Source organism: Panicum virgatum, chromosome 1K, assembly GCF_016808335.1.
Source record: "Panicum virgatum strain AP13 chromosome 1K, P.virgatum_v5, whole genome shotgun sequence".
Classification (NCBI taxonomy): Eukaryota; Viridiplantae; Streptophyta; class Magnoliopsida; order Poales; family Poaceae; genus Panicum; species Panicum virgatum.
The window spans coordinates 41997073-42020744 of NC_053136.1; the positions used below are offsets into that span (position 1 = coordinate 41997073).

Consider the following 23672-nt stretch of genomic DNA (forward strand, 5'->3'; position numbering starts at 1 on the left):
GCTTAACGGGAGTCCCTAAGTTGCGGGTAGGTGGTTTCCTAGTATTTTTTTAATATAAATTGTTCCTATCTGATATTGGATTTGATTGCCCAGTAAAAGAAAATAAAGGAAGAACTAGACACGTTAACTCTTACAACCAATACATCAAAGCAAGCTAGGACTTCGACCTCCTCCAAAGAAATAGCTCTAAGCTAGTAAAAATAGTTTTTTTTTACTTGATGAACAGTAGTGAAAGTGAAAAGCTAGTGTGGAGTGAAGAGATAGCCTCTAACACCTTTTGGTGCACTTCTCTCTTGCTGCAGGGTATTCAAAACGGTCTATTCATCTCGATAGTTACCAGCTTAGTGCTAGACTCTTAATTTGGAGGAGGCCTTACCAAGGAAAGGTAAGAGGGTAGCGGATTCAAGTCTAGATGGAATCTCCTCAACATGGCGGAGGGTGGAGGACCACTGCAGGAGGAAGTTCCTCCACTTCGGCAGACGACAGGCATGATGGTTGCCCAGCGCGCAAGTGAGGGCTCGATGCTGAGGACCCTAGAGGAGTCGGCCAGGAGGGGTGTGGCGGAGATTGGCATGGCGACCTCGCCCCGCAGGGGAAAGGGCGAGAGGGTTGGAGTTAGGCTAATCGCAACGAAAATATTATAGAAGTGTCATTAGCATTAAATTTACTGATATTACAGAGTCATTACGAAGAGAGAGGAGGGAAAATATTATGAGATGCAAGAGAGTGCCATTATCATGACAATCTTTCGTCTTGGTTATCTAGTTCACAGTTTTGGTAACTGTGGGCTGACACTTCCCACTGAGACTGGTCTTAGGAAGTGGGGAGGAAAGCTACGGAGAGGATATTGCTTGGTGCGGGTAGGATATGGAGAGCAGGGGTGGGTCGGTGCGGAATCAGTCGATCAGTGCCTCAGGGTCACCGGAGGAATGGCCAGGGGTGCAAGCCTCTAAGGTATCCACCGCCTCCTTTTAATTCAAAAACTTATACTATTTTTTTAAAATGGAAGTTTATTTTAAAAAACTAGTTTTTAAATTAAAGAGAAGCAATATATATATCTAAGGTACCTATTGCCATTTGCACCTCTACGGCGCCGGAAGCTAAAGGAGGTGCGGCGACGACGGGAACAACGCTACTTGGCTGGCGGTAGGCAGGTGCAACGAGATTGATGGTGGGACGGAGAGGCTTGGGTGTGCTTTTTTTTTTTTTGAGGTAAAGAGGCTTGGGTGTGCTGATGCGCTGAGATCCAACGTTCGCGGTGGGCACGCGGCCCCGGCCCATGCCCGTGCCATTTTTCAGTAAAAGAAAAACGCTATCGTTAGAAAGTGGGCTTGCTCCAAATACCAACCAAAATTAGCCGGAGTAAATGATTCTGGTTAGTTCATGGGTAAATGTAAATAGTCGATAGTATGATTTGGAATAATGGAAACTACATTCTACGGTTCGATCCGAATTTAAGAACAACACACTGAAGAATCCCAAATCTAGGATGGTATTTGAGTGAAATCAAGTTTTTATGATAACAAAATTCTAAGATCTCGTTTGGATCCAAATGTTAATAGATGAAAATGCTAAACCTTAACACTACCTCATTCAAATGGGAGTGCTAATGGGTGGGCTAAATTTTAGCCGGAACTAAAAGATTTTAGCAGATATATGTGTGCTAATATGTGCTAAAATTTAGCTCTGAACTAAAATTTCTCTTTTTTTCTTTCATGGAAACGAAACAAATGGTCGTAATTGTTTCTTCTTATTAGACGCATCAAGCGGCTTCATCTCTTCGTCATGCAGGCCTGGGCTGTTCTTGGGAACGCATCAAGCACAATAGTGATATTTTTCCTTCTTCGCAGAGAACGTTAGGACGAAGGGCTCACCGGTGATCGGCCAGCCCCTATGCCTGTTTGGTTCTAGGAATCTACTCAAATTTTGACCGTGCCTAGAAAAATTTGGCTTTGGTTTAGTTGAGGCTATGGGCGGGGGCGGGTCAAAAACTCCCAAAGCGCCACACGTCACTGCACCACTGTACAAGCAGGCAGTCCGAGCTCACGCTTCACGAGCGCAAAAAGTTCTCATCAGGTACAACGGGCAAACTAGTTCAATGCTAAACTCTACGGAATATACTTAAAAAAAAGAGAAAAACTCTACCGAACAATTCACATAATTGGTTCCAGCACACAAAAATGCTTAGGGAGATGTCACACTCCAGATTAAGTGGTCGTTGCAAGCTAATATCCTACTTTGCAAACGATGGTTACGGATGCATCTCAGCTACAACTACAAACAAGCAACAAACAAAACGCAAATGGAAAAATAAATGCACATTGCACATTGGGCGCAAACTACCTTAGATATTTCATAACATCCATGACAAAAATTTCCAGAGCACAGCCATTCTTGATTAAGGTTTGAAAAGAGTTCATAGGAAACAGTAGTGCTAATTCTGGCTTTAACAACACTCAAACGAATGACTGATCCAACAAGGTACCAAAAACTCAACATGCCATTCACCAAAAGATACTCTAAGCTGTGGACGCCTTCTTGAGCTTGGCCAGCTCTTGCCTGACCGCCCCACCCCTCTGTTTACACAATGAACAAAGCATTAGAAAGCAATACCATTAGAAAGCAGTACAGACAGTGCCAACAGAAACTAGAACATTCGACAGGCAGCTTCCTGACCTTGATCTTCGCCAACATGACCTTGAACCTATCAAAGTCATTGAGCGCTGCTCTCCTCTTTTGGACAATCAGCTTCTTGCCCCATGAGCTGTTCTCCCACTTGGTCTTCACATCTGCAAAAGGAAAACAGAAAATCAATTAAAGGCCCCGCAACTTCTATCATCTAGACGCTGCATGAAGCCCATAGATGCTGAAAAGGTTGGCAGCATAAGCTTTATCATTACCAGCTTCCTCCATCGCCTTGATCAGGGTTGTCTTCTTGGGTACTCGTTTGATGTCAATCTTGATGTCGGTAAGTGAGAGCCGCTTGAAGTTCATCTGGCACCTGACCATGTCAGGGGCATCCACAAGTGCCTGGTTCACACAATGCAACAAGGCAATGAGCACTTGAATGTTGCAACCAAAGCACGCCCAAGTATAACAAGAACAATAAGCTAAGGCAATAACTCCCAATCAGACTGTTGAAGTATTAAGCATTAGCACCCCAAACATAAATTGTCGATAACAAAACATTTGTTGCCTTTTTAATGAAGGTACTTGAACAATGGAGTTGGATAATAGTAATAATTTTGCAAAGCAATCCTAGCCTTCTGATGTTGCTAAATGCTAAGGCGCTAAACCCTAAACCATTTGGCAAGCAGCAGCAACGCTACACAAAATGGTAGTTACAGATAGATAGATCGATCTATAGATGGGGCAAAGTTGCTCCACAGATTCAAATGTAATTCGTCAGGTTCTACCGAATACAGTCAAAACGTTCTACATTTCCTACTGAAAAGCATCACAAATGAGCAATTACCACAACATCAACATCAACATCAACAAAGCCTTTTAATCCCAAGCAAGTTGGGGTAGGCTAGAGTTGAAACCCAACAAAGACCATTATTGCTCTAGATCGACATCAACATCAACAAATGAGCAATTACTTTAAAAAAAAACAAATGAGCAATTACCACACAGCTACAAAACATGCTTCTAAAGCTCTAGATCGATATCACAGCAGCGAACAGAAATACAGGCATTTAGGAGTGAGCTCGGCCTTTACCCTGTTCTGGTCGACCACGTCGACGATGACGACGAGGCGGCCATAGTCCTTGCCGTAGTTCACCAGGGCCACGCGCCCGATCTCCACGAACCTCTTGAACGGCTGCACGCACCAGCACAAGCACACGAAACCCCAGTCAAAACCCCGCGCCGCTACAGAACCCTGTCGGAACCAACAACTTTCAGCGCGATCGACCTACCATCCTCGCGGCGGGCGGAGAGGCGAGCGGCGGCGCGAGGCGGCGGCAGCGAGCGAGACGGCGAGGCGGGGCGGAGCGGAAGTGCGAAGACAAGCTAGGGTTCGGCGGTGGGAGCGGCCTATAAAGTGGCGTGCGGGTTCGGGACCGCCGCTGGATCGCGAGAGGGGGCTCCCTGGCCGTCCGATCCAGGTCAGAGGGTTCGCAGGTGGGTTTGCCGGGCCTCTTGGGCTATGAAGGCATAAATGGGCCGTGAATGATTTGCACACGCCCCACACCATGAAGGCCCATACAGATTGGGCCCGTAAGGCCCGCCCGTAGCCGCTTGCTTTTGTCTTCGCCTCGGCTCGAGAGCCGCACGGATCGGGGCACAGAGAGATTCCGCACGGATCCATCGGGGCACAGAGACTACGGCGCCGGTGGCGGCCTGGCCACTGGTGGTCTCGCCGCGCATCCTCCGCGTGAGTGAAAGCAGCTGCGGGATATATTCGTTTCGTCCCCGATCGAGCCTCCCCGCTGCGCAGTCTCCTCGTCGACAGGGAAGAAGGGGGAACGCCTGTGTGAAAGAGGGGAAGCTTCCATTGCGGGATCTGCGAACGGTTAGTTTGCAATCAGCTCTATGTATGATTTCAGATAGAGCGGCATCTCTTGTGTGCTAGTGGAGTTTAGAATCCGGGCACGCTGGGTTGGTGTTTTTTTTTTTTTGCTGTGCTTTCTTGGTTCGTGCTCTGCGTAGTCCGTGGAGGTCTAGGCTGGTTGGTCTGATCTAATGATTTTTTCGAGGTTATATATTCAGTGGGAGATCAGAAGTTAATGTGATTTGATGCATGTTGGGGCAGAACATCTGAGTGATTAAGACTTAGATATGTATGGGATGATGGCAATTGCTTCCTCTCAGTAAGCATATTGTGTTTGCTGTGGTGATGGGTTGATACACCTGCTGATTCTTGCAGGTTCAAAGATGGCAGAGACGGTGTTCACTCCATCCTTGGAAGGGATGAAGCATGTCAAGGCAGAAAATGGAGTCATTCTCACCAAGCCTTTCCTTGAAGTCTGCAAGCAAATATTGCCTGTCCTGGGTAACTCGATTTGCTTATGTCGTCCCTTTAATCCACTTCTCCTGAGTGCTGCATTGTTACTGCATGAGGTTTTGAGATTTAGACCAGTAGCAGTTGCTGCATTACTTATTGAATCTGTGATTTGGTATGGTGCTCAGTTTGGTGGTGGAGCAGAGCAGTGAACGGCCTTGAGTTATTTGTCACACAGGATTGATTGACTATCTAACAAGTTTTTAGATCTCTCAAGATAAACTCTTTCTGATTTAGTAAACGTCCCATGTCTTATTATGAACTTGGAGTTTTGAATCTTTGAAGTTTTTGTGCACACATCTTTGCGATACTTGTGTTGGTCCTAAAATCAGGACTTCTGTGTTGGCTTAAAACATGGATGGGCATACCATTGAGCCCTATAATCGTGGTTATGTTTTCCCTTATGTTGAACCTTACTTATATGCTTACATGATAAATGATTCTTCATTCATTTTCACTTTATACCCTGCTGTCGCACACCAGATAAATTTGGAGCTGCTATGGCAATCGTAAAGAGTGACATCGGTGGCAATATCACAGTAAGCAAATCTTTCTGCGATATCACTATTGTATTATACTAGTGTTAGTCAAAGTTTATCTTCCATTCTTTTTTGCTGGGAAAATACCTGGTAGTGGTGTTAATGTTGTCTTTGTGATAATTCGTATCTACTTTAGACAGATCGCCTCATATTTAGTGTGATTGTCCCTTCATAAGTTATTTTTTCTTTTTAATTTCAATTTGTTTGATCCTCTTCTATCAGAGACTGGAAAACAAGTATTCTTCAGACCCATCAAAATATGACCACTTGTACAGCATGGTTCAGGAAGAAGTTCAAAACAAGACTGCAAAAGGTTCCTCGAGCTGCACAAATGGGCTTCTATGGCTCACAAGGTGCTTCATTTTTTTTTTGTCACTTTTTCAGCTTGATCAGCATGACAGCATGCCAAGTATCTGACTTTTGTTTACTCAAAATTCTGCGAGACAGGGCCATGGATTTCCTTGTTGAGTTATTCCGTAACCTGCTTGAGCATCCAGACTGGACTATGAGTCAAGCTTGCACTGATTCGTACACCAAAACTCTGAAGAAATTTCATGGCTGGCTTGCCAGTTCTAGCTTTACGGTAGAATCCTTCACTCTGTGATGATCCATACAATCGGTTGAATTCTATCCACATATGGTGAACTGTAATTTAACAGTTCTTGCTCAAGAAATTATAATCAACATATGGTTTCTGGAAATGTGAGGTTTATTTTTTAATTGTATTGTGAACCTGCTAGGCATCAGAGCATGATAGACTGGATAACACCTTTGAATTGTTACTATATCTGAAAAGTTTTTTTTTAAAGACATTTGCTTTATATATGTGATTCCAACAATCCAACTTCTGCCATGGAGTTTTTTTCGGCTTAAAATATGCAGAAGAGCAGCACACCGTTACATTTTAGATGAATAAAACCCAAAGGTCTTACAAAAAAGAAATCAAGAAGAGAAACTAATAAAAGGTTAAAATAGGTTTTGTTGGATTTGCCAGCTACAGACAGCAAATGCCAGATTGTCAATTACTTAATGTGTACTGAAATCCTGACCTTTTAATACATTGTTGCTTCATTTATGTATATGCTTATAGGGATAGGTCAACATGCTCACCTTTTAAGATAGATTGCATACTTTTGTTTGTATCTCTTTCATTTGCTCTCTCATTTTGGTGATTTACTCGTATGAGTTGATGGCAGGTGGCCATGAAGCTTGCTCCTAACAGAGATAAATTTATGGAGGTCATTAGCGGAACAGGTGACATCAATGCAGATATTGAGAAATTTTGCACAACCTTTTCACCATTTCTCAAGGAAAATCACGAGTTTCTGGTATATCTCCCAATTTTAGATTCAGTGGCTTGGCTTGGTACTTTCGTATGTGATGTCTGCCCTTATGAAATAGCTCTAACAGCTACTGCTCTTGCAGGCAAGTGTTGGTCTTGATGATATGAAGGCTTCATAGAGCAATCTCCACAACGATTACAACAAAATAAACTTGTCCTAAGAAAAGTGTTGCTGAGGATACAGTGTTTTCCATCGTCTTCTTCCCCTCCCAAAAGGGGAAAAACATACAGGGTAATAACAAGTTTGTCACCATGATTGACCATGGATGCTTACACAGTGAATCGACAGTGCTAAAAAGAACTTGTCTTTGGAACTCGCTCCCCTGTTACAGAAAGTTTGCATATGGTGGTGGAACTCTTGTACTCTCAAAAATTCTTATTCTGTGCTGAAACGCTATGAGAACTTCGCAACAATATCATAGCCAAATTCCCGTACCAACTTAACTATTATCAGCTTTATAAATGTGCCTGTAGCATGTACCTGATGTTGATGTGCGTTACATTTTAGTAATTTGCGTTCAGGATACTTGCCAAATAAGCAGTTCCTTGGAGCAATTTCGCCCAACGAGATCCTCTAACACTAGGATTGGGGTCTGGGGAAATTTGTGGGAGCCATTTCAAAACACATTTTCTGTCTCTCAGACATTTTCTGGGGAAACTTGCGAATTTGCAAGCGCTATGCATACGGTAAGTTCGAACTTATCCTTTAGGCTTAATTTGGAAGAAGGGGAAGCTAAATCCAGAGAAGGAAAACTCAAGAAATAAATATCTTATTCAAATAAGATCCTCCCAGATTTCTCACCTTAAAAAAAGTCTAGGATCTCAAGTTTCCAAAGAGGGCGCGTTCTGGTAGCAGTTCCTACCAGTGGCTAGTTGCCTAGGCAGGTTGCTGCTCTTCTAGTTAGCCGATCAGTCTATGACTCAGAAAAACAAACTGCGAGGCACCAATAAGGCAATAACGTCCACAAATGTTCTGAGTGTTATACATGGATCTCATCCAATCACAGAATGGTTCACCATAAGACCACTACTCACTAGAGTATTTACAACTACAATTCCATAAAAGGTTGGAATGATGTGCCAACCACATTACACTCCAGGTACAAGTTATTGCATGCTAATTACTTTGCTAGATTTCCCATCCACCAAAGTGGCACATGGCTTGCAATGGGCAGGATAGAATAGAGCTGTCAAACTTCAGACAACCTTCTCAGATATTGATACTGCAACAATGAACATGCATAATTTATCAGTTTCACTTGTGAAGAACACTTCTTTTCTGCGGTTTGATTTTCTTCTGTGGTTGAGTCTGTGGAAAATTTGCACAACGAACGTGAGTATATGGTACATATAAAAGAACACAGGATGTGGCCAAAACAGGGAAAAAGGTTGGGAACTAACCTTCCCCTTCTCCAAAGCTTCAAAGTCTATCCTGTTCTTCCATGTGCTCTTCCGTAATTTGATTGGCCGGTTTCCGACGTATTTACCTGCATGGCATTTCGTTTTGTAAGTTGCAGTACTTATGGAAGTGACAGGAAAAAGATGCATCAAAGGAGAAAAGGCACTCATACCGTTCATCTCTTTCAAGGCAGCAGCAAGATCAGACGCATTTGCAAAACTAACAAAACCATATCCTTTAGTCTTACCAGTCCATTTATCCCGTATAACCTGATGCAAAAGAGACCCATAACCATCAGTTACTTCAATAAACCAAACGATACAAAACTGCAAGGAAGAGTAGGCAAAAGTACCAAAAAAACTGTAATTGTATGGGAATGGTTTAACTTACCCTGGCCATGTTAAAGGATGGATATTTTGAGAATGCCTTTGTAAGAACATCATCATTCACTTCATTTCCAAGATCACCACAGAACAAACGGAAATCATCTGCAGATGAGAGATCAAGGAATTGTTAATAGAAGTACTTGAAAGTACTGAGCTGTCATCAGGAAGTCTACCAGGTAGAATCCCATCATACACAAATGGTAAACTTAATGCAACTCAAAAGATGAGTTTGTGGCCATGGGCAAGTGGGTGCTAGCAAGCACAATTAGAATATTAGCTAATAGGTATTAAATACTTCAGATATCCAATGATCAAAATGGTGTAAATTTTACAGTACCGTAACATTCTTTTCATGAAAAACATATATATGGCACATTTTAGAAGTAATTAATACAGTATTTTACAGTACTGTAACATTCTTTTCATGAAAAACACATATATGGCACATTTTAGAAGTAATTAATATTATACAAATACTGATACGTGAATAAACATCACTCAAGCAGGCCGCAACGAAGTGTGATAAGCTAGTTCACAAATTATTAGCAGCCCACGTTCACTAAACCTGACCCCAATAGATAACACATAGTCAGGCATCACTCCCGAGAAACTTAAACCATTTATGCAGCAGGAAGGGGCAATGAAGAAAGCAAGCCAAAGACAATGTTCTATGGCCAAGAAACTAAAAATTGACATTGGCTCTACACAGCATTATAGCTAACGTGAAACGAACACAGTACACAAGTAGATCAATCCATAAGAAGCATGCCATCAAGTCTTACACAACTTGAGCTACAGTTCTTCACTGGCCAATATGATGAAATAGGTAATGGAGGGAATATAGCAGCTAGGGTGTGCTTGTTAATGCAAACAAGAACCAAAAGCCTACACATATGTTCGCAGCAAACATCACCAAAAAATATTCAATAAAACAGTAAAAGCATGTCATATAATGAATAAAGACATATGAAACAATATGGCATGTATGTGAAACAGATGAGGTAAGATAGGAAAATTTGATAAATGTTTACTATATCATCTGCAAGCCCACCTAAATCCCGTGTGGCAACATGTTGGGCTACACATCACATCCTCGAGCACCTTTACAGAAAGGAAGAAAGGAGCAGTTTGTTTCAGATCAAATCATGATAGATTGAGCATTAGATCTTGCCTGCGAGAATGACAATTTATCTCATGGTTCGTTTTCTTCAAGACAATGGGCAATAAGAGCTAAAAAATGTCACAATGCCAAGTTAAAGATTCCATAAACAACAAAATTTAGTATTTCAGAAACATGATGAATAAGACAAGTAGACAACGGAGAATTAGAGATCTTACTTTCAGGCCAATCAGCCAAGGTTGGGTCCTCCCAACTTTGCCCAGCTGCCTTTCGAGGCACTGCCTTCTTTGTAACCTCAACCTTTTTGTCTTTCTCACTATTTGCAATAGCAGCCTTGACAGTAGCTTGAGCCTCAGGAGTGATTATGTTCGAGTCCTTCTGGAACAGCTGCTGTGCCTGCAGGACACCATAAAATATTGGTTGCTAAAAGTCGCACTGAATAAAGAGCAATCCTTCACTACAGAAGTGTTGAAAATATTAGTCACAGCTTGGCACCTTGCATCGGCATGTGAAAAAAAAATTAATGGTACTAACTTGACTATAGTAGTTAAAACTTGTAGGATGAAAGAGTTCTGCCTTTCTCATTTGGAGGTAAACAGATGTATATGTATTTAAAACGAAGCCAATAATAAGCATCTTCACAGATTTTGTGTACTGCATAGCAGATTGACTATTTATTCAGCAATTGATAAGCTTCCAATAGAACAAGCAATTAGATCTTGCAAGGGCATAAAAGCTCAATGGATATGTTTGAATATCAAGATGAATCATGCATTTTTGTTCCGAACCATTTAGTGTCAACAGCGCTGATTCACCTAAATAGCCTCTACAGAAAAAAAAATCTGCGATTAGTTTTGTCTCAATGTGACTATGGCCATACTTGAGTTCTATAATCGCTACATCTACATCAATACGTTGCATGACCGGGATGCGGACAATCCCCGACCGAGGCTCCCAAACCACAGAAACACCATTACGCGTTGAAACTAGAATCCGCCCGATCGCCGCAGTTCGCCGCAGACAAATCACACACCGTCTACACGCTAATCGGGACGGAGGAGCCACTGCTGCATACCTGCTGGACCTGGGGCATGGGGTAGACGGCGCTGTACGCGGGCACCGGTGCGACCGCCGGCGCCGCGGCGGCCGGCGCAGGCCACGCGGCGTACTGCGGGTTCTGGAGGTGGAAGGGCACGGGGAAGTAGGACGGGGTCGCGGCCGCCGCCGCCGCCGCCGCCGCGGCGGGGTAGGTGAACTGCGCGGACGCGGCGGCCGGCGAAATGGACTGCGTCGACATCGCGGCCGCGGCGGGGAAGACGGTCGAGAGGGGCGGAGCTAGGGCCCGGGACGAGGTAGAGGCCGGATCGCCTGAGCGCTGGGCTGGACGGTGGCGCGCGGTCGAGGGATCCGCCGGTCCGGCAGGCTGCGCGGGGTTGCGGCTGGCGAGAGAGAGAGAGAGAGAGAGAGAGAGAGGGGCTGTGGTGTCTTCCGGTTGTGCTGGTGTGATCGTGTGGCGTCACGGGGAAGTAGCGTGCGGACCGCGGGGACGAAGGGTGTGGAACGCTCTGGAAGCGTCTGGTGCGGCGGTGTGGTCTTGTGGACGGAGGAGGGAGTCGACGAATAAGAAGGCCGAGGAGGAGATCCGCGGCTGGGCTGAGACTGGTTGCGAGGCTGGGCCGTATCTGTATATGGTCCGGGCCGTATCTGTTTATGGGTCGGCCTGTTCCCCGCGTTTCGGTGGCGGCGTCCGCGCGTGTTCCTGCCGCGCCACCGCCGGCACGTGACGCAAATGCTCGGGGTCGCGCGCGCGGGTGCGTGCTGACCCGTCGCACGCGGCCCACGGCACCCCCTGTTGGTCCGCCGCGTGGCCCACTGTGTGGTCTGCCAACGGCTGGAACAATTTCTTTTGGTCATGGAGGGACAGCCCAGCTCCCCGCGCTTTCTCGGCCCAGCTTCCCTCGCGCTCCCCCGGCCCAGCTGCTCTGCGCTTCAACAACCCACTTCGCGCATCTGCGACGGGCCGGCTCGGGGTCACGCGGGCGACCCGGAGTAGCCCCGCGCGTGACGGCCTGAGCGCGCTTACTACCTACCACGACGGAGCTTGCGACAAACTAAATGCATCGTTCTTTTTTCAAAAATTCTGAACCTCGCGGTTCTGCGTACACCGGATCTAAAAATCGTACATCATAACTACAACTACAACTACACCTACGACTACATCTACAACTAATAACGCCAACAAACTTACAAACTAGCAAACCTGGCCAAAGTGCTCATCATTGCCGAGCTTATCGCACACATGACCAAGCAGCTCTGACTTGCAACCTAGCCGAACAAAAAGATTTCAATGGGAAACCCATGAAAGAAGCAACCCAACAATAGCTTTGATTCATCGTTGCCGACCTCGCCGAACATTTCAACACAGCAGCTCGAACTTCTCAAAGAACACCCACACCACAGTCAAGCACGACCAGAGGAAGAGCGAACACCAACTGGTTCTCATGATGACGCCTTCAGGAAGGACCACGAAGCTAACACGCCATCATCGTCGGCCCAAGATTGGGCTGAGTTTTCACCCGAAGAAACCATAGCATGACGACACATGAAGGTGCAAAAAAGTCACCACCAAGGAGGAAACGGTGCCCGCAGGCATCGCCGACCAGGCTTTCACATTGACCCCCACTAGACCACCATGAATGGCCGACTCCATAGCCATGCCAACATCAGACAAGGAGATACCTCGCAATGAAGTTCCTCTGAAACCTCAGCTCGCTAGCTGCCGCTCCTCCCAACCTCCACCTCTGCTGCTCCACCGGCCCTCCAAGCCAGCGCCCGCACCTCCGCAGCGCCCCCACCGACTGCCTCCGTGCCAGCACAGGTCACCGCACGTCCTCCTCACAGCCCGCGCCGCCACCAAGGGTGCCCACCATCGTTCAGATATGGTTGAAACGACCAGTGAGCAGCCTGCTGCCACGCCCATCGACGGATCCGTGCACGCCAGCGCCGAATCTGGCCACCAACGCCGGCGCCGCCACGAGTCGCCCACCACGATAGGCGAGGCGGCCGCGCCCACTTGGATTTGAGAGAGAAGAGGCCGCCCGCCGCCGCCGTCCTTGCGAGCCGCACAGACTTCCGGCGGCCAACTCGAGCAGCGGTGTGGCGAAGGAAGGAAGGAAGGGGTGGCGGCGAAAACGTTCCACCCGCTCGCGATGTGGGGGGAAGAAAGTCATAAAGTTGTGCCCACACCAAATGCATCATCATCAGTGTCTCCAAAAAATGTCGGAGATCCGTGGAAAGAATGGTTTCCACACCAAAGAAAAGAACGTTGGATCCATGCAAAACCTATGCGTTTGGCTCAGTCATCAGGGGAAGAATTCAGAGGTGAGCCTCGCCTCCGATCCCCCGATTTAGGGATGGAAATATGGATATGGATAGTCCGAATATCCGATATCCGTATTCCGAATTTAAATGTGGCAATAAAGTGATACATCTGAATCCGATTTTTATTGATTTTCTCTATCCGATTTCACATTCGTATTTGACAGTATCCGTATCCATTTTTATTAGAACTATATATAAAGCTATATTCATTTCACATAACCCATATTATTAATGTTTATAATAATGATATAAAAAGATTAAATTTAATTTTATATATTCTTATTTTATCTATTTATCCATGAAATTACTTTTATATTTATGTATTTATTTAAATATATTTTTATTTCTGATTTTATATTTTTGTGTATTTACTTATTAAAATATTTGTTGATAAATAAGCTATTTTTGACTTAGCTATCTTCGTTATGTTGTTATACTTTAGGTTGTACATGTATAACGATTTTGTATTCTAAAACTACTAAAAATAGCTAAATATTATCTTACATATCGAGTAAATATCCGAATTCGAATCCGAATCCGAGATCCACTTCCTTTCTTACCCGGCTGCCCATCACGGCACATGAATCCGAATCCGAATCTGACAATATTCAAATTTGTATTCCTATTCAATTTATAATGTGATAAAATATGCTATCCGAATCCAATTCCATGTGAATCTCATCTATTTCCATACAAATCTAATCCACTTCCTTTCTTACCCGGCTGCCCATCACAGCACATGGCTGCGCGTTGGCACCTGGCAGCTCTAGGACCTCTAGGCTCGCCGCGCCCCCGCGCGGGGGCCACGCAGTTCAATCCTACTCCTACTCTCCCGTGCCCAAACCAACCAGCCTGCCAAATCGAGTGAGCGATTTGGCAAGCAGGAAAATCTTGCAATTAATTAATTAAGCTGCGTGCATCCCATGTGGTTAATGCGCATGCTGTGACAGAACCGCCAAATTAAAACTATAATTAAGCGTAATGGCTGTCATTTGAACACATCGGACGCATTAGCTTAACGGCTTAATTTGGCGATCCTTTCTCAACCCACGGCCCGATCGAAACAACACCGGTAGTCCCCCGCGAAGGAGGGCGCAGATGGTACAAGCACAACATGATACTTAAAAATACATACACTATAGGAGTACGAAACATTAGGTTTTACAACCCGAGTTCAAACATACACATAATTTACAAGATTTGCATAATTTACAAACATTACATCCGATGTTCTAAAATTCAAATAGACTAGATCCTACAACTACACTAGCCTTCAAAAGCCCTGCCTAACCATGACCGGCCAGACCGGTCTGCGCAAAACAGAAAGGCTGAACACTCTGCCCTCGAGTGTACAACCCGACAAAGCCCTAACCTAAGGGTCTCTCTCCACCACTTCCTACCCCTCTGCATCTCTGCGGATGAATTTAACGCAGCAGGGGCAGAAATCGACGTCCGGGTGTCCTGAAATAATAATTGTGGCAACAAACCCTGAGTATACTAATACTCAGCCAGGCTTACCCGACCAGTGGGTATAACTTAGCCCACCGAACTAGACATGCATGGCTCTTGGCTGGTGGTTATTTTGCAGAAACAGCTTCTAAAATAAGTCCTTATTTTTCCACTTTTAGCTCCAAATTTAATATACAACAATCATTAACTAGTATTTGCGCCTGCTAAGCAAATCATGACAAACAGGGGATAATAATTTATCATAGCCATTTTCAAACATCACTTAAAATTTCGTATAGCCTTACTATGATGCGGTGCTGCGATCAAGGTGCTCATATCCGAGAGCGACTGACAGCGAATCGATCCGATTTAACCTTGCAAGGTGGACCTAACCAACACGGCACGCAAAAGCCCCGTCGGACCCCACGCACCAACCTTTCCCCTCCTCGCCTCGAACTACAGGAACCAGCCCAACGACATATGGTCAGCCGAGCTCAACGTGAGACCACCAAAAATAAACATATGCATCCCAATTCTCCGCGACTACTCGACTCGCCCCAGGAGTTGGGTGCGGGTTCCTGTACTTTCGAAGCAAAGCAGTACTCGGCTTACCGGTTTCGACTAACTCCTACTCCCGGTATGCGGTTAGTACTGTTCAAACTCAATCATAGGGCCAGACAACGAACGGTCCTTAACCGACACAGACGGGGCTAACTTTTCCCCGCCCGGTCTCCAACTTCTTTTCCTTTCTTACCTAATTCAATATTCCACATATTCAAAATAACTAAAATACCCTATATCTCGTGAGTGTCCCGAAATCACTCGTCTTCTACCGAGTTCTATTAAGCATAGCATTTCTATCGTCCTCTACATACTAGTATAACTCAAGGAAACCTAGGGATCATGCAACTAGGGTTCCAAACAATTCCTAAACCTAATGCACAAGTATAGTAACATAAATATAGGTGTCATAATTTGAAATAAAAGGATGTGCACCGGGGCTTGACTTGCGTCTGCTGCTCAACACTGGGGTGAGTTGGGCCTTGGTCCGACTCCCCACGGTCCTCCTGCTGCGGGGCCTGCCTCTGTGGCTCCGCAACCACCTCGTACACGGCTCCCTCGGCGGCAGCGGCTACACGTATGCAATGATATGAGAATGTATGCAAAAATAATTTGAAACTTTGAAATAAACCCCAATCTATCATAATTACTACTAACCGAATAACTCAACGTCCATAACTCTGCATAACCCGGAATATCCGGATTCATATCCGGAGCATCCGGATTCCCAAATCCGGAGTCTCCGGGCCTAAACCCGGAGTTTCCGGGACGACATTTCCGGAGTATCCGGGATAATACCCGGAGTATCCGGGTTTGGCACAACTTTCGCCCCCAAACTGAAATCTTGATTTCTAGCGAAACCAACCTACAAAAATCGAAACCCTTCTAGACCCTAGTAGAGGGATTCATAAGAAGACGATTGACCGGAGGAAGTTGATTTAAACCCCCTAGAACAAGGGACTTGCCAAACCCTAGCTTATTTACTTTGGGGTGAGCTCTTCCTTGCACCAAGGGCTTGAACCCAAGCCGTCCAGGGATGGAGCACGCGGGATAGATGATCCACCATCCAAGTGAAGCTCCCGTGGGCCTTGGATCAAGGGTAGAGGGAGGGTTTTGGGTCTCTAGGGTTTGGGGTGAGAGAGAGCACGAGACAGAGTGAGAGAACACGGGAGAGAGTGAGAGAGAGCACGGGAGAGAGTGAATAATGTTTTATAACGTTTGGGAACAGCAAAAGGATCAAAACATGAGATATAAAGTTCCAGGTCCGGAGTATCCGGAAGAATATCCGGAGTATCCGGGTAAATCCGGAGTTTCCGGATGAAATACCGGAGTATCCGGATATTTCCGGAAGTTCCGGTTTTCTCTAGCTCCAGAATTTGAAAACTAAGCTTGGATCCATTTCCGACTCGATTTATAATGGAACGTCTTAAGTCACTAATTAGCTAATTAAACCCCAAGTTTAACTCTCGGGTGTTACACATGCGGGTTAGTTGTAAGCAGGGATTCCGTTTCAAAGTTTGTAAATCCGCATGGGATCGTCCCACAGGTGCCACGAATCCATCATCTCCACATTTCTAGCGACTCGTGAAGGGCGGGAGGGGGGGGGGGGGGGGGGGGCTGCATTATTTGCAGCTCACATGAACACATTGCCTGCCTAGCTTAGCTAGCTATATATTCTAGGTTGAAGCTTGAAGCTAATTAAGAAGAATCAAATGTCTGTTATCAAGACAAAGTTTAGAGCAACACATACAAGCTAAGTAGAGTACACATATCATGCGTGTTTCTCTCCAGACACACGCTTAGCTTTTGGCGTTAGGAAACAAACATTCATCACTAGATGTGTACAAGCATGTCTGCACTACTAATTTGTAAGTATATTAGCAATCGTCCAAACGTCCCCTTTCATTCACTCCAGGGTCTTTGTTCTCCAAAAGTAACACCCAACTGTCCGTGGGCCCCACTGCGTTGGCGCCACGCCTGCACATGCATAGTAGTGGTAGCAGTAGTATCGGCCAAGATAAATGGGGGCAGCACTGGCGGGCGTCACGAGCTAGCTAATTAACTGATAGTTGATCGGGTGCCGCTAGCGCAGGTACTATACGTGCATTGTATCTGGGAGTACTTTGAACAAAGATTATTGCTAGGCTCGTGCAAGTTGTGGGAAGGGATCAAATCCGCGTGCACCAGCGCCACACAAGATCCTACGACCCGTGAGTTAGCCCAATAATCCCCCACTGCGAAGTACACGGCGTCTGAAAACAAATGCAGTTCCGATCCGTTCCAGGATACATGCACCTGCCCCTAAGATCATGTGGAGACAATGCAAACATGTCCACTTCACACTCGAAGAGAGATTCCAACGTTGTTTCGCCCAGTGGGGATTATTAGAAACTAATAAATACAAAAATAATCATATATACGTACGCTAGCTACTAGCTAGTAGCTTCATAGGCTATAGCTAGTTACCGGGTAGACGCGAGACGCGAATCCGTGTTGACAGGTCACAAGCAAGATCGCCTACTTTGTCGAGCAAATTAACCGGCTCGGATCTTGTATTTTATTTTGCAGCCAGGCCGGCCCTTCTTCTCGTCGTCCTCATCCACATGCGTGACTGCATGCGTCACGCGACATGTACGTACGCGTCATGTACAGTAGCCTCTAGATCGATCTCTGTCCTAGTCGATCGCGACATGTACGTACGCGTGCCAGCAGATAGCTAGCTAGCTCGCTCCCTTCTCGCGGCCACCATCCTTCCTCGGCGGCGGCAGCCATTGTACAAGCGCGCGTTGCTTCATCAGATCAGCTGGCCGAGATGGCATCGACCGCGGCCGGGCCCCCCGCCGCGCCCCTTGACCGGACGAGACGATCCGCAAGAAATGCGGGTAGCTGCCGCAACTATTAACAAATCCGTGTCCATGTGTCACGCATAATATTGGTTGGTAGCCTACACAGTCGTCGGTCAGCAGGGCGCGCTTTAGTATGCACGGTCGATGCTTAATTCGTAGCAAGGCCTACTCCTTTTCAGTAAAGTGAGCGAGCGCTGCTGCTAGCTAGCTAGTATAGTATATATTGAATGCCTGTTTGGCCAAGCCCAGCCTATTTAGAGAAGTTAAAGTTGAGTGCTAGTGTCTATATATATATATATATATATATATATATATATATATATATATATATATTACTAGTCACACATATGCTAAAGTTTTTAAATTTTATTTGGATGAGCTAGTTCTAAAGTTTATTACTTTTATCCTGCTCCGGCCAGCTGATGATCATACCCAAGCAAGTACTCCGGAATTGAATACTGTGCGTCCCCTGTCACAACACTATGGCTTACGGAAGAAATTAACATCAGCTACATACACTGGTGCTAATCAACTCATCAGGCCGTGTGCTCAGATCCGGAAACAGTGTCCGGGGGGGAGCCAATCGGGGCGCAAGCCACGGGCACTCAAGTCAAGGCCAGGCAAGCGCGCGGGCGCTGTATTAGCAGAGCACGAGCAGTGAATTCCCCACGCGTTGCTGCGAGATGCTTTGTGTTATTTGTAATTATTATTATTGAATGAAGTTGGGGAAGAGTTTAGGTTTGGTTTATTTGTTTACACAAAGTTGAATTATTGTATAAATTGTACTCAATTTTATTGAATAGATAGGTGCGGAACAATATATTAAATACAATTTTATTGAAAAAAGAATGGGATTGTTGAAAAAGTATATCAAAAATGTTGGAACAATATATTCACAATGTTATTCAGATCTAATTTAACATTTAAAATAAACTAATTCAACATTTTATATGGGACTGTTGAAAAAAGTATATAAAAAATGTTGGAACAATATATTCACAATGTTGAAATGATATATTCAGTTTCTTGATTTTTTTTAAAAGGAACAGATAACACAAATATTTTCAAATTGGATCTCATTTTATTGTATTAATTCTAAATAATATCTAGGTTCAATTGGAATCTGAAATAGATGCATGTTTTGAGAGAGAAGATCGTTTGAATGTTCGGTTGTTAAAAAGATTTGCAATCTGCAGCTACAATCGTACTTTGCCACTTGACTCCCATTCCTGCACATGGTTTTGGAAAGTGCTCGATCGCTTGGATGGGATGTCGTTGGCCAGCCCACCAGCAAGCCTTTGTGGGCAGGAGGTCCACGGGAGGCCCAGCCAGGCGGACGGATGTGTGTTAGGAAGGATAGGAAGAAGGAAGATGTGTTGGGAGATATTGTACCGTTGGATCACAGATCGGTTGGTAAAAAATTATTAAGGTGATGTGGCTGCACCATATGCTAGAGAAATAGCAATTAATGAGTTGTAGTGGGGAGCATCTTTATAAGAGATAGATTTCCGGGAGGGCGAGCGTGTATCGTGACATCGAAGCTGGCGATCGATCGAGACGGCCTTGTACGGCAAGAGAATATTTGGCGGGATGATGGGAGGTCGCCATCGGCCGGCCGGGGTGCCACGCGCTGACGCCTGACGCTGCCGCATCCCGGCCGCCTGCGCCCAGCCCTGTGGCGATCGAGAGCGCTGTGACGAGAGGAGATCGACTGGTGCGTGGTCGCATTGGCAGCACGTCGATCACCTGCGCCGACGTTTGCATCGTGCAGAGATCGCGCGCGCGCAGTGGACCTGATCGATGGATTGTCCCCAAATCCCAATGCACTACGTATGAGCGGCTGTCACGGTGGCGTACGCGTACAGACACTGCTGTGTGTATTTTCAGGGTTCTTTTTTTTGAGGGAGACACCGGAGGGGGACGAAGGGTCCCCACTTGAATGAATTTCCATTGATGCCGGCAAGCCGGTGATGGAAAGGTTGGTACAAAGTTCAGTTACAGGCAGCACAGGGCTGCAACAGAGGAAAAGGGAGAAGCATAAGACTGTTTATTACATGAGAAAGAGAGGACTCCATTGGTCTGCCTCGCTGCGCATGTGCAGGGGCAACCGCCAACGCCACAGCCTAGATGCAGAGTGGCATTCCATCAGTAGGTGCTGAAGGTTGGGGAGCTGGAGAGGGAGCTCACCAATGGAGGAGAATATATGCTTGTTTTAGGGAAGTTGATGGGGGCATGTCTGAGGAATGATCGCTCGCTACGAGTAGCTAGTGATTGTGCCATATACGTGTCACAATGTCAATCGAGTATATGATTAGGTTATCATAAATGCACTGCTAGTGGTAGATATTTTTTTGATATACATCGATTCTAGAAGGTCTTCGAGGCTGCTTATTGCATTGTGTGTGTGCGTGCACCAAAAATTGGAATTGTTAATAAATAAGCTTTGTTTTTTTAGTACCGTATTGCAGTGAACATTAATCTTAGCCCTTTAATATTTGACTATAAATAATTAGTGTCTTGGAAAGCATCTTCATATATAGTAATCTTCAGTTGAGATTTTTTTTGTCTGTGCCTGTTGGGGTTTGTGTGGGTGGGGTGGGGGCACAGTGCCTATATTACCGTCCCTCCCCTGATGGAGTACATATCTCGAGGCTCGTGCATAACTCTGCAGAGAAGCATGCGCGTCGGATCGTCCAAAATTTCAATGTGAGTCAAGAGTGTACTGAGCATGTATACGCACACATCATTATATATGAGAAAACACTATGATTGAACATTATTTGCATGACCAGATTCCTGATCAACAAAAGAGTGGAATTCTTGTCGTAAACAGATCACCATGATTGAACCTATCCATATGGTTTTCTTTCCGTGCAGTCTAGTGAGGAAGTTGATCTACATCATCCATGCATAACTACTGGTCCCTCCAGGTGACCAGCATTGGGTGTGTACTTTTCATGCCTTCAAGAACCCCGGACGTACCACACTATATCCACAATCCCAATTGTGCATCACGTACCTAGTCTAGAAAGTTGATAGTATATGTCCAACATGTCCCAAATCTATATAATGCTGGGTGGTGCATTGAAATTTATTTAATTGTATATACCGTAAGAACCAGATATGTATACATGTTAACGAAATTGCGCGATAGACACAATATATATGTTTTACTATATTCTAAAATAATGATCTCCCATGCATATCACTGTAATCTTAATTTCAAAACCATGGACTAATGTCGGTTGATTCGTAACGGTTTTCCATTAGGAATATGATGAATCTATTCCGACACTTTTGGGTGCTTTCCTGACGGTTTTCAGCCATCAAGTTTAACAATAGTGTTAGTGTAATGTTGCCATTATTTGATCCGATATAGCCAATGATGGCGCGGCAATTTTACCGTCAGCAATTGCTTGTGCCGCGTTATCGGAAACAAACAAAATGGAATTTTCTGCTGGATTTGGCCGTACCGTGAAAATAATAACCTAGCTCGATCCGATCTTATGCGTCTCTTTTCCCCCAAGGAGGCTCCACTAGCTAATTGGCTATTTGCATATATAAAAGTAGCTAGTAAGGGTACAGTGTACACATACATGAGTACACGGTACCTAAACCCTTCGAAACCACATGTTTAGCCCAGCCGCGCGTCGTAGCATCTATAACAACACACGCTGGCACACGCATCTATCGGTCGACGCCATATGATTCGCGCGCTTTCCCCGGCCCGGGCCGTCGATCACGGTACCCTATTAATTCCCCCGCGACGTTGATCGCTGAAGCCTGAATCCAGCCATCTTCCACGCGCCCCTCTCCTCGACCTCTCGACGCATACACACACACACACACGCAGGAACGGACGAACGGAACGGACACGAATTATGGGCGACCTCGCGTCTCCATCGCCGCGTACGACCTCACGTCACGATCGCCGCGTACGCGACCTACATACTAGCTGATGGCTACAGCCTATTGCTAGCGAATTAACGACCTCAATCAAGCTGATGCCGACGCCTTAGTTTTTTTTTTCTTTGTATGTATTCGCAGAATGGTAGCTTTTGCCTCCCCCCGGAAGCCTGCACTCCACGTAAAACGACCGCACACCTATGCGAGAGCCCGCGGCCGTCGGCCCGGGGGCTGAAAACCCGATGACTTTTACATGTCCACCTGATCTCGCTATGTGATCCATCGCGGGTCACACATAACCACTCTGTTAAGATTAAGGGTATATGTTTGGATGCACCTAATTACTAATTTATTAGCTGGTTAGCTAGAAATAGACTCAGTTTGGATCCAAATTCTAATAGGTGAAAAGTGCTGAACTTTAGCACTCCTGTATCTAAGCAGGAACGCTGATTGGATGAGCTAAAGTTTAATAAAGACTCAAAAGTTTTAGCAAAGGTACAAGGAAATAGTTGCTTAAGTTTAGCACTCAGTACCTCCAAACAGGCCCTAGTTAATTAGGTTTGTTGGGGATCGCCCCCTCCCGAAGGTGGCGTGACACGAAGGAATACCGAAGGTTCCCGAAGGTCCCCCAAGGGTATGCCGAAGCTTCAGCGAAGATGACGAAGCATCAATCCGAAGGTTCTTCGAAGATGATGAAGCATCGAAGAGTTCGTCGACGTTCGGCGCTAGAAGATGGTGTCCTGAGTCGCTGGGATGCTTCGGGAAGCGCGGAGGTGAAAAATGATGAAGGTGAAGTCCCTCGAAGCCCGTCGAAGGTCGTCGCTAAGGGCCGTCGAACATCACGGAACTCAGAGGTCCACACTCTCGAAGGTTACGATAAGAACCTTCGGGTATGGCGAGAGACTCAAGAATGGCGAACGATGAAGGCGGCGCCACACGAAGCTCGTCAAGGACCGCTACTGAAGGTTCCCGAGAGGCAAAAAACACGTGATCCGGGTGGGAGTATCCAAGTCGGACTGTCCAACCTAGGGAAATTACCAAATACCCCTGTTGTAACCTCTTGACCTTCGTGGGGACCGGAGGGGCATTTCTGGAAAGATGTAATAAGGTTGGGGGTATAAATACCCCCTCCCACCCAACGTTGTACGGGTTGAAACATTTCGTACTGGCTATAGTGCAATTTCTATTGTGCAATTCGAGTTCTAGTGTTTTAATCTTCGTTTAAAGAGTATTTTCTCTGTCTGGCGATCGGTCCAAAGATCCCAACAGATGCGCCCACCCGTGTTCTTAGCTCGAAAATCACCTTACGATGGCTCCACAAAGAAAAAAACCACCAACCAGGGCGTTCCTAACGCCAAAGGTTCAAACCTTCACGAAGTCCCCATCGGACAATCTCCTCCAATCGAACCAACTCCCGCCCACCTGGCTGAGAAAGAAAAGTGTGTCTAGCAGAACGTGCTATTCAGGCAAAAAAGGCCGTGGCAGCAGGCAAAAAAGCAGCAGCAGCAACAACAACCGAAACTGAAACACTAAACAACATCTCCCAGCTTGAAGATGACCAGCTCGAACAAAATGCGCACCATGAGCTCAACCTTCAGCTTCGCGCACTAGAAATGAAGAAAGCTCATCTGGCCAGTCAACTGGCGACCAAAAAGAGAGCAGCCGAGCAAGCTCAGAGGCTAGCTGAAGCAAAACGCAGATTTGCAGAAATGCAGGAAGAAGTTGGGCAACCGCAAGA

The 23672-nt window shown here is 45.7% G+C and overlaps 3 protein-coding genes across 4 annotated transcripts; 1 reads left to right on the top strand and 2 right to left on the bottom strand.

Moving 5' to 3' along the window:
* Positions 1–2328: 2328 nt before the first annotated feature.
* Positions 2329–4095, bottom strand: LOC120709126 (60S ribosomal protein L14-1-like). The gene is made up of 5 exons (XM_039994658.1): positions 3921–4095; positions 3722–3823; positions 2901–3030; positions 2677–2789; positions 2329–2576 (listed from the first exon to the last, which is right to left on the bottom strand). Exons 1-5 carry the CDS (start codon positions 3921–3923, stop codon positions 2520–2522), a joined length of 405 nt encoding a protein of 134 aa, XP_039850592.1. The 5' UTR covers positions 3924–4095; the 3' UTR covers positions 2329–2519.
* Positions 4096–4265: 170 nt separating this feature from the next.
* Positions 4266–7371, top strand: LOC120709134 (glycolipid transfer protein 1-like). Its single transcript, XM_039994670.1, has 7 exons — positions 4266–4516; positions 4871–4996; positions 5489–5544; positions 5767–5897; positions 5992–6127; positions 6741–6872; positions 6970–7371. Exons 2-7 carry the CDS (start codon positions 4879–4881, stop codon positions 7003–7005), a joined length of 609 nt encoding a protein of 202 aa, XP_039850604.1. The 5' UTR covers positions 4266–4516; positions 4871–4878; the 3' UTR covers positions 7006–7371.
* Positions 7372–7817: 446 nt separating this feature from the next.
* LOC120709143 (RNA-binding protein 42-like) lies at positions 7818–11372 on the bottom strand. 2 transcript variants are annotated; one of them, XM_039994691.1, is made up of 6 exons: positions 10867–11372; positions 10010–10187; positions 8676–8773; positions 8458–8554; positions 8288–8373; positions 7818–8109 (listed from the first exon to the last, which is right to left on the bottom strand). In XM_039994691.1, exons 1-6 carry the CDS (start codon positions 11086–11088, stop codon positions 8077–8079), a joined length of 714 nt encoding a protein of 237 aa, XP_039850625.1. In that variant the 5' UTR covers positions 11089–11372; the 3' UTR covers positions 7818–8076. The 2 variants fall into 2 exon arrangements, with proteins under 2 accessions (XP_039850625.1, XP_039850617.1); XM_039994683.1 differs by having other exon boundaries at positions 7818–8195; positions 10867–11365.
* Positions 11373–23672: the final 12300 nt, after the last annotated feature.